The 20,239-nt window shown below is 29.0% G+C and overlaps 1 protein-coding gene and 1 long non-coding RNA gene across 5 annotated transcripts; both read right to left on the bottom strand.

Annotated features, from left to right (window-relative positions):
* Positions 1–1,937, bottom strand: LOC119687316. Of its 3 annotated transcripts, XR_005253147.1 has the most exons (7): positions 1,505–1,937; positions 1,280–1,329; positions 851–1,221; positions 689–766; positions 307–418; positions 168–243; positions 1–96 (listed from the first exon to the last, which is right to left on the bottom strand). It is a non-coding gene; the product is annotated as an uncharacterized LOC119687316 (long non-coding RNA). The 3 variants fall into 3 exon arrangements; XR_005253148.1 differs by lacking the exon at positions 689–766; XR_005253146.1 differs by lacking the exons at positions 689–766; positions 851–1,221; positions 1,280–1,329 and having other exon boundaries at positions 1,505–1,935.
* Positions 1,938–4,721: 2,784 nt separating this feature from the next.
* Positions 4,722–19,310, bottom strand: LOC119687314 (neither inactivation nor afterpotential protein C). 2 transcript variants are annotated; one of them, XM_038101593.1, is made up of 18 exons: positions 19,258–19,310; positions 16,485–16,791; positions 15,996–16,299; positions 15,655–15,935; positions 14,482–14,760; positions 14,038–14,426; positions 13,432–13,980; positions 12,436–12,586; positions 12,233–12,374; positions 11,891–12,165; positions 11,548–11,834; positions 11,337–11,486; positions 11,147–11,244; positions 8,372–8,422; positions 7,277–7,464; positions 5,726–6,135; positions 5,397–5,670; positions 4,722–5,322 (listed from the first exon to the last, which is right to left on the bottom strand). In XM_038101593.1, the coding sequence occupies exons 2-18, from the start codon at positions 16,767–16,769 to the stop codon at positions 4,975–4,977; spliced, it is 4,461 nt and encodes a 1,486-aa protein (XP_037957521.1). In that variant the 5' UTR covers positions 16,770–16,791; positions 19,258–19,310; the 3' UTR covers positions 4,722–4,974. The 2 variants fall into 2 exon arrangements, with proteins under 2 accessions (XP_037957521.1, XP_037957522.1); XM_038101594.1 differs by lacking the exon at positions 19,258–19,310 and having other exon boundaries at positions 5,246–5,322; positions 5,393–5,670; positions 16,485–16,769.
* Positions 19,311–20,239: the final 929 nt, after the last annotated feature.

Genomic DNA, 20,239 nt, shown 5'->3' with positions numbered 1-20,239 from the left:
TTTATTTAAACTTGTAAATTTTATATATGTAATATAACCGAGAATTTTAAATCAGTCCATTTTACTTTTATATACCATAGTTCCGTACAAATAACCCTAAAATCAATAAAAATACATAATTAATGGTAATTAAAATATGTAGAGAGAAAAAATAACATAATTCTCACCAGTTTTAGTTAAGTTTGGATGTCTTATTCAAATTTTAGGGACCGCTTCAGAAAGTAAGTGTTGACTCATGGAAAACTATATATATTTATATAACTTTAAATATTACAAAATATTTAGAAAATATCAATGTTTTCTTACCATAATGCTGTAGTTGATCTAGCCTGTATCAGCATGTCTTCGAAGTTGCAAATTACGAGTATCCGAAATCCTTATCAAGTTGTGTTTGAAAGTGCGAATGAGTGGAGTTTTCCTTTAATGCAGAGACAATCATATAAATGTTATTTAGATGCTGAATATATTTTTAACAATAATGAATATGATAAATGATGAATGATGAATATAGAAAGTTTTTTTGAGGTGCTAAGAGAACACAATTTGACTTGTTCACTACTTCAAACTTCAAGATTTTTTTTATTTTGAATAAATTTTGAGTAATAAATCTTATGTATTATAGCAGATGTATTATGTATTATTGCAGATTTAATTCCACACAAAAAAGAACTGTTGTACGTATACCTACCAACTTCCAGAATCTTGCAAGTATTTAAAATATAGTGATGGTCGCTTTTTTTACCACTTATGTTAAGTGGAAAAGAACCTTTACAAATATATGAAATATATGAAGGATATGATAATAACCGGAAGAACATTTTTTTGTAATATAACTACAGGATAATCTTACCATTTTCAATGAATATCCAATATTCCTCTAATTAATCCTAAATGTTACATAGGGAAAGTCAAAAATTATTAACCAAAGAAAGGTCGTTGTTACTTTCCCAATTTTTCCATTATAAAAAAAAAGGTTAAAATTTCAACTACAATTCCATTAACACTTCGTATTTTTAATTCGCAAATGAGAAACAGAGACATATGAAAATTTGTTAGAGAAGGACATTCGTAACGCTGTTGTATTGCATAAGAATCGCAGTGTAACTGATGAGCTAAGCACTCTTAAAAGTGTGAGATATAACTATTTCTCCGCATTTTACTGATTGTATTAAATAGAAGTTTAAAGCAAAACATGGCACTTCACAAATTCGTTTTCTTCACCTAATAATCAAAAAAATTTATATACTTATCTTAACAGATTTTATATATGAGAACTTACATTCGTAGGTATCATAGATAGGTTGGTTATTTATCGGAAATTTGATTGTTCTGCATGAAAATTATGTATATCATATATCATATTATATATAATTTAAAGTGTATTAATATAGTTCTTAACTTAAGTATTTATGTGTGTATAATTGTCTAACACATAATTCTCTAAATATTATTATTTATAATATTAATTATATTAAAATCAAAAATTTATTTCCTTTTTACTTACTTGCGTCATAGATAATTTCATAGTCAATGTCGTTTATCATGTCATTGTCGCTGCCAGTATCATAAGAGGCATTATTTAATGCGTCCATCTCATCGAAGTCTTTAATTGCATTATTAAAGTTTTTGTATACCTGCCAGTCATACAAATGATGAACTTCATAATTTCTGTTGTCGATATAACTACCAGTGCCACCAAAACCGTAAGCAACGTCTACCCCATATACTGGTATTTCAAATTTGTTCTTCTGTTCCCTCTTAGACTTGTCAGTTTTATCTGGTTTTCCATATTCTTTCTTTATTTTGCACATTTCGGAACATATTTTACTGTTTTGCATTCTTATGCAAACCTAATGGCAAAATTGAAAACCCCAAACTTAACCTAAAAAATTTTTAGAAATAATTATACCAAAAAAATCATGCTACTTCTTTATAAAATTGTTTGCTTCATTGTTTTTGAATTAAGAAATGGATATAGAAATAAATAGAAACTAACTAGATTTTTTAAGAAATAGTTTTCAAATAATAAATATAATAATAAATAATAAATATAATTTTTGGTATTATATATATTAAACGATAGGGAGTTATCTATTAAGCATATTTCTTTTATCGATGTGTCCTTAATAAATTTAAGTCTACTACAGTTCCAATAAATATATTTTTCTTCCCATAAGTCGCAAACTGCACTACTGCGGTATTCTTCGTCAATGCTATTGAACCAAGATTTGTTAAGATATAATTTTTGATGCTTGTCAGATACGCGGTACATTATTTTCATAGAAAATAATATTTGGTTATTGGTTATATTAAAAAATTGTATTTTCCATTGTCTATACTTTACTTACTTATTTGACCATAACAACCATTCGTCTGGTTTCGATCTTATGTACATCTCTCCTCCAGGCGTTTATGCTTCATAACCTTAATCACATTCCAGTGGTGGTGCTAAATCAACTATATTTATCCAGTTTCATGCATCAAGCACGCTCAGTGCTTCCTCAACTTGATGACTCCCGCAGAGACATGTTCTTCTCATACCTTTTCTTCTATCAATTGCTACTTCAAATACCTTTTTCACCAGGGTATTATCATCCATTCTAACCACATGACCACTTCAGCGAAGCTGCTAGATGTTAATTCTCTGAATGATGTCAATGTTGTGATGAAGCTCGTACAACTTGTGTTTTATTCCAATGTTGTACACGTCGCCTAATGGTAGAGGGCCAAAAATCTTTCCAAAAACTTTTGTCTCAAATACTCACAGTACTGTTTCATCATTCTATGATACTTCCGCGATATACAGAAGATAGGATGAGCAACTTATAGAACGTATGTTGTGTTGGTCGATAGATAGAGTTTCAAATTGCCTACTGAACCCATAGAAGCACCTTGTGGCAATAGTAATTTTTCAGCACTCTTGTGAAAATTGGCAGGACAGTTAGTTTAGAGTTATCATCAGTATATAAAATATTGCAAAGAAAATTAAAATAAAAATTATATTGATTATTATACAACTGTACTATTCAATGTCAGAAAATTTTTAGATTCGACTTAGAAATATATTTATTGAAATGTATACAATTTTTTCAAAATTATTTACAATAAAATAAACTAACATTGACTTTACAATTAAGAGATTAAGAAAGTCTAAAACATATACTAGGACCACTACCTTCTATATTATTTAGAAGCCATCATTGTTGTGCTGTAACTCAGACATTTATCGTTGTGCCACTGAAACATTCCAATGGCGGTGCTAAACCAACTATGGATTTTGGTTGGTTTAAGACATCTGTTTTATTTCCCGGGCTTTAAAGGAACACGTTATATAAACTCAATTATACGCTAAAACGCATAATGTATAGATGAATACAGTATTGTTTATCAAATAATGATAAACATTAAAAAAACTCACATTATTAAATGTGGCCGACATACACTCAGAATAATATGCTCTAACCTCTAATTAAATTGACCTGATCATTTTGTTAGAGAAATTTTGGCTCATGTGGTAAAGAAGATATAAAAACCAACCTGTGTTATGTGGTATGGTTAAACCAATATTATGCGTCGAGTAAAAATATTTTGACCTGAGATTTAATTAAAAATCTAGTTAAACCAACTGAACTATTTTTCTAAGTGTGAGGAATCCCAAACTTCCATTTTATAATTTTACTGAAAATTAGTTTATAGTATACCAGTACTATATTTAATTTAAACTCAATTGCATTATCCACATTCTAGTATAGTTTACGGAAAAGTAATTGAATTATTTAAATACGGGAACAATCGATGAAATCAGAAAACAAGAATAGCTCTCCTAACTAAGAATAAATACTTATTAATAAAAAATAAATATTGAAATGAGATTCTAAGTTTTTTTATATTGTATTACTTTTTCGTATATTTTTTCTAAGGAAACATGTGTGTATAATTAAATATTATTTAATATATGGTATAAAAAGTTTTTATGAGGCCCATTTAGATGTAAAGGTGTCGACAATTGCCAACGTCGCCGATACTACAACAAACAGTTTCTCACAATTTCAGAATAAACCTAAATTTTTATTCAGATATTACTTGAAAAAAAAAATTAAATTCGATAAAAACTTTTTTACAGTTGAGTAGGGCTTTTTATCCAGCATATCATTTCTTTATTTCACTTCTTTCTGAATGTCACTTCAAATAGAAGTAATCGATGAAATGTGAAAATTCGTTCCATCAACATACATAAGTTCAGTAACCACATATGGTATGTTTAGAAAACGATTATTTTAAATGAATAACTTAATAATAGTTTGCTCATAATATATACAATTTTACATTTTATGTAATAGGGACCCATCGAATGGTGCATCCAGGACTGAACTTAAAATGTTTCATGTTTTTTCTTGAACGTTAGAAACACAATAGTCTTTTGATTTGTCCACATATCAAATAAATTTTTATAGAAGATTTCTTTATAAATGCGTCCATAGTGTACATCGTAATGGACCACAAAGAACACCAAACGGAGAAGCAGTTAATTATCATTATTAATGAAATATTAGATTACTTAAGATTTTATTAAATTTTATATACATCGATCAGATTTCAATATGATTTAAACAGATTCAATGATACATTTACAAAAAAATATTTTTCATGATCTAAAGACCTGTCCTTAAAAATTAGTGTTTAGTGCATCATAAATTATTACCAAGGACTACACTCATTGATCGAGATTGAAATAAAGATTTCCTTTATTAGATTTAACATAATAAATATATGTCTGTATAACTTGATTGAAATTTTTAAAATTTCTATAAAAAGTAATTTAATACTAAGTTGTTGGTTCAATGTGAATGTGAGGAATATTCAAGCTTCGGCAAAGCCCAAGCTAACTCTTTTCTTATATTTATTACAATTATTAATATTTATATTTTCATTAATGAATGAATAGTTAGTTAGACTTGATCAATTGGAAAAGATTTATATATCAACAGCATATCCGGATAGGGTAACTCCAGGCGCAATTTCTTCTTCTACATATGACCCAGTCTCTTCAAATGATTTTGCATTATTATTTTCAAATTTTTTTTGTTCTCTAGTCATCGTTTCTCCTTGTGCGACACCATTGTAAGAATTGTTAACATTCTCATTATATCGTCGTCCTATAGGATTTAGTTTCACATTCTGAAATGGTTGCTGTCTACTATATGAATCGTTATTTTCGGAGTCAATACGACTATTGAATTTATAGGTTGTTGATGACGCTGGTTTTTGATAATTCGTTTTGCGTAAAATTGCTTTAAAGTTGAAAGGTGCATCATCAGAATTCTGAAAATAAACAAAATCAATGATATTATGAATAATATATTTATATACAGCAATTTCTTTGTTGCACAACCTACATCCGCATTACTAGAGTATCGCTCCATATCTTTTAGTTCACGTACGTGATCTGTTGGTGTAAAAGAAAAACGATTCTTATAACTTGGACTTGTATTAATTGCCGAATCATGCCGATATCTATTTTTATCAGGCATCGGTGGTGGTGGTGGTGCTGCATAATCTTTAAGGGAGTTTCGACGAGAACCACTTCGATTTCCCCAATTTTGATTACTATAATTGTTGTGGTGGCTATTAAAAACACTATAGGAATTCATTTTCTTCTGCATTTGAGATCTACAATAAAATATTTTAATTTCTTTACATGTCATTTATAATTAATTATAATAACCTTCGCAGTAACTGTGGATCACGATAGAAATTCTGATTGTAAATGAGATCATCCTCACCAAAATGATCCCAGTTGGTTTGACATGCTTGTTCTTTTTTATATGCATTATAAGTTAGTAGACAGGATGTCATGGAAGGATTTCTTTGTAAAGGACTATCCCAAGATTCTTCGTCTTCAAGTGATAACAAAGCGCCTGGAAATGATTGACGTGATATTAAGTTTACCGGATCTACCATATATTTAGTATCGTAGAATGGAATTTGATCCAAACGAAAACATAGTTTCTTCATAGGCATTGGCATAGGACCCAATTGATTTGAATGAATTTCTCGTGTATTGATTCGATCAAATGGAACGTTACGTGTACACTTGTTAAGACCTGCTACTACACGTTGATTATATAAATGTATCTATAAGCAAAAGTACAAATAGGTGATACAATCATTAAAGAATTATGATGTTTCCAAAACTCAACATAAATAATTTATCATATTTTATTAACAAAAATAATTTAAACTTAATATATGTCATAAATCAGAAATTGAATTCTCATAAAAACTTCAACTGTCTTCTTTTTTCAAAGACACATGGCTAGGGTCTGGAAATGAAAGAGAATTCCTTTAGTCTTGCATAATATCCTATACCTCAACGAAAACGAAGCCTATTACACTTTAATGAAGATAAGATAATATCTATTAAATCCATTTTTGAAATTATTATATTTATTAGAAATATACAAAATACATACGCCGTAAATTAATTAGCAGCGATGTTAAATAGTCAATCATACTAACTATATCAAGTCTAAGACTCGTAGTATAGCAATCTATATAAAATGCTTGATCTGTGTTGGGACTAAAAGTTGAATACATGGTATACATAAAAGTAGACACACTAACACACAGACATTCAAGAAGGTAGATAAAATATATTTTGAAATTATTATATTTATTAGAAATTAATAAATTCACACACCATAAACTTATATCAAGTCCAAGACTCCTAGTATAACAATGTGTATAAAAAGTTAGATCTGACTTGAAATCAGAGCTCAGTAAATGGTATGCACAGAAGGGGACAGACTAACACACAGACATACAGGAAGGTAGATGCAAGACAGATTAAACGATGTCACTTATAATATATCAAACAAAAGACTACAAAAATCGAATCATAGTTATTTTATAATTTAAATAATAATAATAATAATTTAAATAATATTTAATAAATTAAATAATAAGTTAATAGTTATTAAAAATTAATAAAAAAAAATGAAAAAAAATACTTATACATTCATATTATCTAATAAAAGACTAAAAATAAAGTCTCATGGATTAAAATTGGAAACTATTAATGTAGTTTCCAGTAGACTGTTACCCCCAATTTTTGATGACTATCCAATGCTTTTGACCTATGTACTATGATAAATCACGCAATGTCTCAGATTAGATTAGATCTTTACACATTTATAAGCTTTATATTTACGACACGATTAATAAATAATAATTAATTCGCATGTAATAATAATAAAATAATTTAATAAGTAATTACCTGTTGAGATAGATTAACAAAATCTTGATATCTTGCCGCTCGGTAATGCAACAGCACTTGAAACATGGACTTCTCTCGCCACTTTTTCGCAAAGTGGCGTATAAAATCTGCAGTCTCTTCATTGACCTGCCCCGTTTTCTCATTCACTAAGGGATGGTAGCGTTGTCGTTCACGGAAGCCTCGAAAAGCTGTAATATAAATATAAAAAACGCACTGAAATGTAATGTTATTTTAAGAAGTGTCAAAAAGAAATTGATAAATGTTGTGGGCGATATATGAAGCCACATGCCATCTCAGCTTTATACCACATAATTGGCAATTGTGACAAGGAATTATCACGCAATTGTGTGACGGCCCCTTTGCTGCAAGTGTTACATATATGTCTATAACCTTAATTTAATTATATTTTTTTATATACTCAATGTTTTTCGATTATTTCAATGTCGACATTATTATTTCTATCTTTTTCTGTGTTTTACTTATGAAATTTCAAATAAATCTATTCACTCGGCTAGTTATACAACTACGAACATATACAACAGAACTATATACAGAACTATGAAGAACTATCGCAATAGTGAAGCAAATAAGGGCCCTTGTTAAAAGTGGTAATGGTACTGACTCAATTATTCTGAACTATTGTATATTTTTCATTGTACACAGCAGATACAATGTCAAAAAGCTGGCTTTCTACTTTAAGATGCATAACTCAGATATATTCTATTTTGAGGTTTATTTTCATTTTTCATTTTTGTTGGCATCATTATATTTGAAAATGACTTACAGTCTAAATTAACATGTTCAAGCAAAAACGCTTATTTATTAACACTAATAACAACAACTTTATTTATATATATGTGTATTCGATAATGTGAAAATGCACTTTTCAATAGAACAGCAGCAAGCGCTTTTTTTTTATGAATATATTCACGCGTTAATCTTCATCTTGCAGTGTCTGCTCAGCTTGAGCAATTCGTGCTGCTGCAAGAGCTTCATCCTTGCGAGCGGCTAAGAATATTTCTTCAACTTCCGATGGCGTTTCGTCAGTTTCAATATATTCTACATCGTAATCTACTTTGGAATCTTCACTATTACCTTTCTGAATTGTGAATGCTGCATCATTTTGACGGCCAGGCTTTCCTTTAGCTTTTAAATAAATAAAAAAAATATGATAGTTTACTCGTTAATTAACGAATCTAAACTAATATTAAAATATATATTTATATATAATAATTAAATTATTATATATAATTAAATACAACAACATTATTACTGCTTGCCATACAAATTGCAAAAGGTTATGAAAGATAATAGATTTAATATAGTATCATTATGGCCCAACTACTATATATATTGATGCAATGGAATCTTTTTAAGGTTATTAATACAAATACAACAAGTTTATAATATCAAACAATAAAGATTATTAAAGACAAAATAACAGTCAACTGTAACTGTAAGTAGTCTAATTCTAAAAATATGAGGAATCTGTGCCACACTAAATAGAATTGATGGATTAGATAAACAGCCTATATGGCTCAATATAATCAAATGAATACTAATTTCGGCATTTCAGCAGTATAACCAAAAAATATGAGAAATATGCGATACACCATATAATTTTGATGAAGAAACCTATATAATTTTATATAATCAAATGGATTTCTATCTGCTTAGGATCATTAATAAAAATAACACAATATTAAAATCAACAATCAATAGAGATTTCTAAAATATATAAATAAAATAATAATAATAAAATAATAATAAAATAATAATAAAACAATAATAATAATAATAAAATAATAAAAATATATAAACTGTAACCAATCGAATCCTAACAATATGAGATATGTATGCTACACTATATAGAATTGATGGAAAAGCCAAACAGTCTAAATGGTTTGATGTAATGAAATGAATTTTATTTTCAATGTTACATTTTAGAATTATTGTTTCCTACATAAAAATTTCTTCACATTTTTTTAAAAATATATTAATAATCTATACTAAAGCTCTAAATAAGTCAACTTTTTTCATAATTGATTATCTATCAATGATATCTATTGATTATCATTGACACGTTGCAGCAGCTGTCAAGCAAAAATAAAGTGATGCTTTGCTGGGTGGCTGGTCACACAGGAATCAATGGTAATAAGTCTGCGGTCAATATTGCGAGGTCTGGATCTGCCACTCAACTCTGTAGACCGGAGCCATATTGTAGATTAAGTTGGTCTACAACTAGATCTGTGGTTAAAAAATGGTTTTAAGATTCCGGGTGCTTCGCTCCGTTGGCAGCTGGTACCCTGTTTATTTCTAATTCTAATCTATAGGTTTTTATAACAGACAAAAATTGATATGGCATTTTGAGAATCTGTTTTAAAAATAATCTACTAAAATTTTTATTCAGACATTATAATGTTTATTAAATTAACATGCATAAAAAATAAGAAGTGATTCTGGAAGGTAGGGAACATATTTTTTAACTGTGGTAGCTTCTCATGATAATAGACTACAATGACTGACGCTAGTAGTTTTTATAGATACGGCAACAAATAATAAACACAAGGAACTGTATCTATTATAGTGAGTATGTATTTTCAATTCTTCTAATTTTATACTATCATCAAAATATGTGTAGTCCTGATGACAATATATATTTTTTTTTTTATAAGTTTTACATAAAACTCAAATCTTATCATTTATGTAAGTCAAAAAGCTGCAATAATATTCAGATATTATTTCTTCACTTATTCGGAAATAATCATCTTACAGAACCCTTTATTATAATAACTGAAATCTGTTATTGTGATTCCATCATGAGGAATTATTGGTAATGATAAAAATGTGCCGACCGAAGAGCTGCTAAAAATTATTTAACCAACTTTTTTTCAATAAACAACAGAAATCCTACACTGTTCAGATTATGAAACTACCTGAAAAATGGTGAGAGGTCATAACAAAATAATTGCCAATATATACTTGATTAAAATTCATTTTCAATAAAGTATATTTTTTTCAAAAATTTAATAAGAAACTACGGATACTTTTCAAATTGCTCTAATTTATATATTTTTCATATTAAATAGAGCAGTAAGACTTTGATCTGTCACTATTCAAATAAATTTACAATTCAAAAAAATAACAATCTATATATGTGTTTTTAACATATTGATAACGATTGTGAAATCTGTCTGGAAAATCAATATATATTAAATTTTAGAATCATATTTATTTTTATATTTAGTAAAACTTAAGTTGCTAAAGATATAGAAAATCCCCTTAAAATATATTCTGACTTTAAATCATAGGAACTGGTATTTGAACCAATAACTTATGTTAGTATTAGTGTACTCTTACAAATTTTTTATACAATAATTGTAGAGATATAGCGCCACAACTTCAAAAAAAAAAACACATTTACTAACAATGAAAACAATATACATTAGATCATTAAATTTCTTATATGGATGAAAATATGATAAAATATATTGTTGTCCAATATTTATAAGTTTAAATGATATGTGTTTAGAAAATAACGAATTTTTTACATTAGTTGCTATTTACGGACCTTCTCCTGATAATTAGTGCTGAAATACCGCTTTCTTTGCGATACTAATCAGTACTTAATTCAAAAGAAGAGGTTATGGGAAGGAACCAAATACAACTTTAGGTTGGATGATCTGTCTTACCAAATAGCATTAATTATAACTAACGAAAATGATTCTAAGCATCAAAATAATATGCAAATGCTTAAGGTTATTCAAACTATTTTTAAAAAAAAAATCTTCTTATTTAATAGTTTTGCATTTTAGCATAGCTTATTGAAATATATCAACAAACATAAAATAATTTCCTGAAATCATTTACCTTCTCCACCTGGGCCAGTTTTAACGCGTTTTCGAGCAACAAAAGCACGCATCATGGACTGCACCTTTATGACTTTCTTGACTTGAACTTCATACAATCTGTAAATGAAGTACATATGCACATAGATAACTTTTTTATATAGGCATTGCAATTATTTGTAAATCCTATAATAACAACAATACGAACGTACCGTGCTAAAAACTCATTATTGTAGTAACGTAAGAAAACCTTTGTTTTTCCAATAGCCCAACCTTCCATTTTCAGACGCAGTAGCAAAAGACGACAATTATCTCTCGTTACTTCAACATTTTCATCAAAATCAAAAGCCAAAAACTGATATCTAAAATTCATGTATCAACATCTTAGTCACTAAAATCGTATATCGTATAAAAATTGTGTACCGTTTAAGAAAATCTTGGAATGATATTCTGCTTGAATAGCCTTGTTGCCTACTAATAATGGTATCTAAAACACCCAAAGCCTTCATTTGTTGTTGAACCAAATCTGTATGGAAGCCAAACGGCTTATATTCGAGATCCGCTCGTATGCAACGCACAAAGTGTACTCCTAAATGTTCACCATTGCTAAGAATCTTGAGTAATGTCAAGCAAGTGTAACGAAAGTTGGCAGCTAATGTACGCAAGTTGTTCACTTGGGATATACAGCCAGCCGAAAGGGTGTTCAGAGCCTAGTAAGATCAGAGTATTAATTAATGCAATCTAATTGAACTTTACTTGCACTGACATAAGATTTTCTTTGCATGTCCTCAGATTTGTGTTGCACATTTTCAAAGGGCATTGTTAAGTTGCCGGCCTTAGTAAGCTGATTGGTGAACATCAGCATTACGTTTTCATCCAACGATGAGCGGAATGTTTCAATCATTTCTGGTGGCACAAAATCTCTGTTTATGTCAGTAAATGCTCGTGTATCGTATATAATGCGACCGGTATAGTGAGCAACTGAAATTTCGGTACCAGTGTGCTTCTTTACAAATTGGCTGTGCTTCTCTGATATGCGATCTTTAAAGGGCAACAAAAAGTTTTTAGAATATAATATATAAAATATTTTTATGATTTGATGAAATACCCATTATTAAATCCTGGTCCTGACTTGTACGTGATGCATCGTCGATTATATAGAAAAGACCATCTGGTTTAGTCAATAAATTATCTAATACAGTTTTGTTGTCGTAAAAATTGTAACTAACAGCTGGAATATCATCAGCTTCCTATTGAATAAAGTCATCATAAGAAGTTCTTTTTCTAATTTACTTTGATTATTACACTAACCATTTCCAACATTTCATTAACAAATATGCGTTGATTGTAGTGATATTGCATTTGTTCGTTCAAGGTATTAATCATTAATTGCTCCAATCCATTTCGATGGAAACATTCAAACCCGTACATATCATGTAGAATGATTGTATTAGTATCACCACTGAAAGTAAACAATTAAAACATTATATATAAATACAGTGTGTTTCCAAATTGACAAGAATTAAAGAGGTGATTTCTTAGTCCGAGAAACGAAAAACAACTTATGGAAGAGAGTGTTAATTGTGTGAACGATACTGCAAAATGATTAAAAGATACTTCCTTTAAATAACAATTTGCTCTTGCTTTTTTCATAACTAGAAAAATGTATTAATTATTACTTATATATTTAGCAAATGTTCTGATTCTTTTCTTATCGGAAAGAATTATATATGATGGAAGAAAAATTATATTTTCTGAGTAATTTGATTCCCAAATCCATTAAAGTAGAAATACAGTTCAATTAATAGCAGAACAATTTTTAATGGACTGAAATGGGTATATACTATCAAGAATTTAGATAAATCATATTTGAGATACTGAATTTTTTGTCTGAACAGTTTTTCAGCTAGAGTTTTTATTAGCTACTGGTATGAAACCACACTCTTACATACATTTTGTTTGTTTTTTGGATCTAAGAATAATTTCCTGAATTAGTATTACTTAAGTCTAATACTAACATCCATTTCGAACAAGAAGTTTACATTAAACTCTATATAAAAAAATGTTTGCAATATCTTGATATTGATATAAAGTTTCACGTCAATTTCTGTTTTTGAAATAAAGGTTTGATTAGTTAGGAAACATCTGTACTTATATATATTTTTAAATCACTCAATTAAGAATATAATATAAGATAAGAATATAATATATAAGAATATAAGAATATAATTGCTCTAACAGTAAAACAAAAATTTACAATTTGATTATTTTATATAACCAAAAGAGACCCACTGTATTTGTACTCACAAAACTGCTCTCGGAAATGACATATTAATATTAATCTTGTTTATGATCCAATCCACCAATCGCGAGTAAATTGTGGAAGCAACAGCGTCACGCGCATCCCGTGCTTCTTCTGTGGTGTATTGACGACGTTCCGCTATACCACCTTTTACCATAATGAAATTGGTTAAAGACCACATAAATTTCTTTTCGTCCACACGCAGCAACTCAGCTATACGTGAAACAATTTCCGTGTTTTCAACTTCAGCAAATTTTCCCGACTGACGGAAACGAATATTGCCTATATTAAGTATGGCCGCCAAGACCTTGCGAACTGTTTCCAATTGTTTGTAATTGAAATCCAAGTCCTCGAGAATAGTTTCAAACGTTTTATAATGTTCTGCATTGCCTATTGGATCATCTCGTACATATCTAAGCTTTTGCGGTTGGAACTCAGCTGGTATACGTAAGTAACGATAACCACGCTCCGGCTTAAGAGAATAGTCCTTAAGTCGACCCTCTTTATTTATAAAGTCATAAAAATAGTAAAATATATGGAAATTGTGTTGATTTCTGAAAAGAAAAATATTTGGTAATTGTTTTTTTTTTCGTTTATGAATCCTATCTTACATATCCGTTGTAGATACACGTAGTTTCTCCAACATGTACATATTAAAGACCGCTCCACTCATTTTTCCCGTTTTGCCAAAAGTTAAAAAGTATTGCATGACACATCGTGTGGAATCATTATTTATCGGAGTACCCGCATTTACCATCATTAATATAGCTTTAATCGAGTTTTCCACTCGTACAGTAGCACCGCGATTGCCCGATCCCAAATAACAGAGATGATTGATCATCAAACGTACATTTGTGGATTTGCCAGAATAACTTTCACCAGAAAATATAACATGTTGAGGTTCTTTATGATGCAGCATGTCTTGATAAGCAATATCAGCCACAGCAAAAATATGTGGTGAGTTTTCAGAACGGGACTTAAATTTATACTTGGAGTGAAACTAGTCAAATATATTAAGTTATTTGCAAGAACATTACTTTATTTTAATATTTTACCTCTTCAGAAAATGAATCAGCTAAGCTATTTGAATTAAGAGAGAGCAAAATGTCTCCTATAAAGCTGTAATTACCACCAAGCTCAATGCGGTGTCTTAGTGATTCTAAAATAAGATCCTCAACAGGATTTTCTATAGCTGCTAAGTCCTCTGGATACATTCTTTCTGGTTTTGCATCAAATCTCTTGATATAACCGCAATCGACAAAAATTTCCGGTTCCTTGTAAAGATATTTAACTTCACTGCAAAATTGCAGTAACTCACGTAAATCATTTTGCATCTAAATTAAAAAACATAACATAATTTATTTTAAGTTGCTCACTTAAATTAAGTAAAAATATTAAAATTAATTTACTTAAGCTTTATCTTATTGCATATCTCTCTAATCACAAAGACTGCTAGATTATGTCTATGTCTAAAATTTTAATGTTTTCTAAATCAAATGTAAAAAATTGATTGCAAAGAAGTCATTTTGCATCTTAAAGAACATATACTATTAAAGAATACATATTAAACAATATATATAGTAGAATATATATTAAAGAATATATATGGAAGAATATATATTAAAGAATATGTATTGTGGAATATATATTAAAGTATATACATTGAAGAATATATATTAAAGAATATATATAAAAGAATATATATATATTTAAAAATATCTATTAAAGAATATATATTGAAGAGTATATATTAAAGAATATATATAAAAGATTATCTATTCAAGAATAGATACTTCGTTAAAATTACCAATTTTTCTTTTTTGTTTGCGAATATTACATCAAAATTTTCAAAAACTCTCAGGCATCAGAAAAAGTTTTCGCAAGAGATTTCCATCTACATCACATAATGTAATAGCATAATCCCATAATAATCTCATAATCCCATATTTAATATCATTGTTACAATTTATAATCATTTCCACCTATGCCGACGTTTAAAATTTAGTTGCTATCTGTAAAACGCCCAAAAAATATAAGACTCTCTATATTGCTGAACTATCTAAGTCATTAAATATATTATTTAATATATTTAAAAATTCAAGACCTGATTTATACTGCAAATGTAATCTACAAATCTTAAAACAGGCTGATATACAACAGTATACATGAAGAATTCTAATTCTAAAGAATTTATTTATCCTTAAGTCATTTAATTGTTAAATAAATACCTCTTGATCATTCTCAAAAAGTTCTGTTAAGAATGGATGCTCAACCATCTCCACCATCATTGGTCGATTTTCTGCATTTTTTTCCAAGCACTCCAAAATAAAATCATTAATCTGCTGTGACCAATTGGATGGTCGCATCAAAGTCGGTGGTGGATTGCGGACAATTTGAAACATGGCACGAGTTGGATGCATGTCAGCAAATGGTGGCTTACCATCAGCCAATTCAATTGTTGTAATACCAAGAGCCCATACATCAGCTCTTGTTGTAATCTCTGGTTCCTCTAAATTAAAAATAATTGTATATGTGTTTATGTTTATGTGTTTAATTTTCTGATATTTACTTGCACCCATAGCAGCAACAACCTCTGGTGCCATCCAACATGGTGAACCAATGCATGTACCACGTTTACCCAAAGTCGAATCTACTTGCCGTGATAGCCCAAAATCACAAAGCTTAACACGTCCATCATCGGTCAACAATATATTATCACCTCGTATATCACGATGAAGTACATGATTACGATTTAATTCTATAGCACCGCGACAAGCTTCTCGTATTATATAAGCAATATGCTCTTCACGCATACGACGTTCCAGCTTAAGTAATTTATTAACCATATCGACTGCCGATCCACCACTACAAAACTGTATAATTGATAAGAAAATTAAAAAAAAAATTTAATTTTTTATCTCAATCACATATACTATACGTATATGAATACATGTATATGTAAATTCTAATATTTTTGGAACTCCAAAAACCTAATTCAGTAAATATTTAACTTTATGGTTAGTTTTCATTTAAGTATATTTTAATAAAATAAGTTTACCTCCATAACAAACCAAATCTCATCCGGTCCATGTTGTTTAGATAATTTATAGACACCATAAAACTCTGGTAAATAAGGACTATTGCAATTGTCACGTAAAGTTCGATACTCCTCCTCTATTGCGACTTGATGTTCATCATCATAATGTTGTATTTTTAGGGCAACAGTCCTTTCATTATCTAGTTCCTGCGCACGAAAGACTTTAGCATTGGCTCCCTGTGCAATTTCCTCATAAATTTCAAATTTATTTGTTGGATCTGGTAATTGCGCGTAAGGTAAGTACATTTTCAAAGGATTTACTGTATTACTAAAATGAAAAAATGGATCACTATTTTTTTTTTACTGTTTTAAATGATCTGTTTTAACTAAAAAAATGTGTTTGCATTGATCATCTGCTCAATAGCACAGATTTCGTAGGTTATTCACTGTATTTTGAAAAATCTAATTAAATAATTAATTATAATTAATTTAAAACTTGGTACTAATTATAATGCAAATTCTGAATTTTTATACGATATCACAATTGGGCTATAAGCATAAATGGATGCTTAGTAATTCCCACTTCAACCTACTCGAACTATCATACATATATTCGACGTAATCACAAAAGTTTTGAAATTTTATCGAATTAATTACAAATTAACTTAAATGAAATTACAAAACGTCTGATGTCCAGTAATAGACAAGATTCAGATTCAACTGCTGTTAAATTAAATAGTATCCAAATTAAAAACAGAAAATGTAAGACCCGCGGATTTTCATTTGGACCCAAAATACACAGGCAAAAAATATAAATGAATTGCTTTAGATCTTTAATTAGCTATTTAGATCTCACTTTTGGAAACAGGCGCAAATTCTGATATCAAAACTCTGTAAAATTTTTTATCCAAATACGCATAGTCTCACAAATGTTCAGCTTCATCAAAAATTTGTCATTCCTATCATCTTATGTTACGTCAACTTTAATAACATCAAAGACTAATTCGCTGTCTAGATGTTAGTTTACCCTTAGATCCAATTCATTTAGGGTTGGTTAGGTTTATAAAACACATTTTGCAAGCCATAGAAATAAACGTTTTAAAGCATTTATTAATCCAATATTATAAAAGTTTTTTCTTTAAGCCCTTTAAAGTTTTTTCTTCAAGCCCCTTTATTTAGTTATATCAGTCATGTTATTTGAAATTTTGTAGGGTACGAGTTCAACCCTTAGTACTTACAGGCTCAAAAAATTATTTACGAATAATAAAATATAAGAAATAATTCCAAGACCTCTGTTCATAGGTATTTAGCAATACCCGAAACATCTGTATGGTCAGCCAAAAATTCAATTAATTAAAAATCAATTTAAAAAAATGTTTGTTGTTGCAATTCACTACTGTGTAAAACCTCTTCCAAAATGAAATCATTGTATTAAGGACACAATTGTAAATTATTGTGTTAAGAAAAAATAATTTACATTTTTCTTTTTAGGGACTAAATATCTGTTCCACCAAGACTGCAATAATATCACCCGTACTTAAGAGCTGCTTCAATAGCAGCTAAATTAGTAGCTAAAGGAATGAAGAGTCTTTATAAGATTTGACATTACAATAAATTGATCCAATTTTGAAAAAGTGTTAAAAAATATAACATTATGCAGGTTATTTTAATAAATGCGACTACATTATAAATCTAAAGAACAAATTCACAGATATTTATCTATAGAAAATATTTATTAAAAGGAATTCTTCACAAAATTTTCTTCCGTTTCCTTTCATTGGCATTGAGAAATTAGTGCAAATGAAGCTTGAAACGTACTAAACATTCATATAAGATATATTTGTAGGAAATAGCCTTATAATAAATCAAAAAACAAACCGCCTTTAAACATCAAACAAAATAATTAAATAATGAATCGAAAGAGTAGAACCAACGATACCAGAATTTCTCTCCGGTTAACAGAGCTGTCTACTTAACAGAAGGTAATTTGTATAAATATTTAAAACTGGGGACTAGAAACATTTTGAAATGTAAAAAGTAGAAAATTTCCTTTCTGAAAGGATCCACTTAATAGAACTTTTGTTGTACTTTTTAATATCTTCCATGTTCTCTCTCCTGGAGTCCAAGCGTTTTGGTGTATTCTTCACAATAATTTTGAAAGATTTATAGAGTTCTACTGTAAGCATTTTATGTTGAGTAAAATTTTTTGATACATCCCAAATGTTTGGACTCACAAAATTGATTAGTTAAATATATAATATATTTATAATTATATTTACATTCAATGCGATAACTTTAAAATCACTTCAGTTAATTTAGTCCTTATCAAGTGAAAGCAAACTCTTCTAAATGAGAGGACTATATACTGTATTACAAAATGGTAGTTAGTTGGGAACGGTTGGGACACCTTGACGTGGACTGGAACATAGTGCGAATATGACAACTGATCATAAAAGTAAATGAAGAATAAAATTCAAATAAAAAAAACACGATCTTAAGAAAGTTATTATATTTCCTTAGTAACCCACAATCATTTGTAATTTTATAAATTTTTTTAAATTAGTTCAAATTGATGATTGGTTATTCAGTCATTATCCTTTTTTATATTTATTTAGAACACGTTCAACTCAATTCAAGTACGAACATTTTTGTTTTGATTGAAAAAATTAGCTGTCGTAGTGTAGTTGTCTCCGATATTTTTCACTTATAAATGCAGAAATTTTTTTCAATTCTTCCTTATAGCTAATATATATTTATAAAAAAAATTACAATATTTTGATGTATTTAGCTGCACCTTTGTTTTTTAAATAAGTAATGTTCTAATATTAGCTCCTTTAACTATGTTTTTATGTTGAATTATATCACTTTCAAAATCGAAATTTAGAAGGAATCAAGTAGCTTAACGTGCAGCTTTAATAGCTGCAAAATTACAACTAGAATCTTAAAAATTCCGCAAACGAAATTACACCGCATGACCGCTTGACAAGGAAACCTTACAATGGACAATCGATTTTAATGCTTTCAGAAATACTCTGTATCTGTGACTTTGGACAACATTTTGTACCAAATATCGATTATCCATAACACTTTCGTATGTCTAAGTATTCTTAAATAAGCTTTTTAGGTTAATTAAATTAAAACTCAAGTAATAGTAAATATTCGCTGCTATTAAAAAACGGGATCTAAGTTCATAAGATATACAATTATTGACAATTTCATATAGATTTTAATCATTAACATATTTAAGTTTGAAATTGGAGTCACAGTCTATATTCTGTTAGCTTTTGCTAAGTTTCATTATACTATATATCATAGCTATACTGAAGTTCACCCAAATGGTTGATATTAGTGATGCTTTAGGTATTAAAAATATTCGCTTTGACATATGATATGGAACTACCTTATCGAAGAGTTTATAATATATCTCATAATATTTTGTACATATAGATAATCTTCTTCTTATTTGGCACTACAGTCCAGTGTGAGTACACCAATAAATTCTTTTATCACCATACACGTTTTCATTCCATCTTGTTCTTGGTCTACCTCTGTCCCTGTTTGTCATCGGCTTTGCGTTGTACATCCTGCTTGGCCTTCTCTTCTCTTCGGTCCCATTCTTACTACATGAGCAGCCCATTATAGCCTTTGCGACTTAATGTAGATAATATTCAAATCCAATAGATATTCAATATAATAAAAGCTAAATTTCACGATTTAACGAATGATATAATTCTATAATTGACTGCTCTATATATATATTTCTTATATCACAAGAA

Source organism: Teleopsis dalmanni, chromosome X (assembly GCF_002237135.1).
Source record: "Teleopsis dalmanni isolate 2A chromosome X, ASM223713v2, whole genome shotgun sequence".
NCBI classification, from domain to species: Eukaryota; Metazoa; Arthropoda; class Insecta; order Diptera; family Diopsidae; genus Teleopsis; species Teleopsis dalmanni.
Note: the sequence above shows the minus strand (reverse complement) of the source record. Positions and strands in the feature narration are given on the sequence as shown.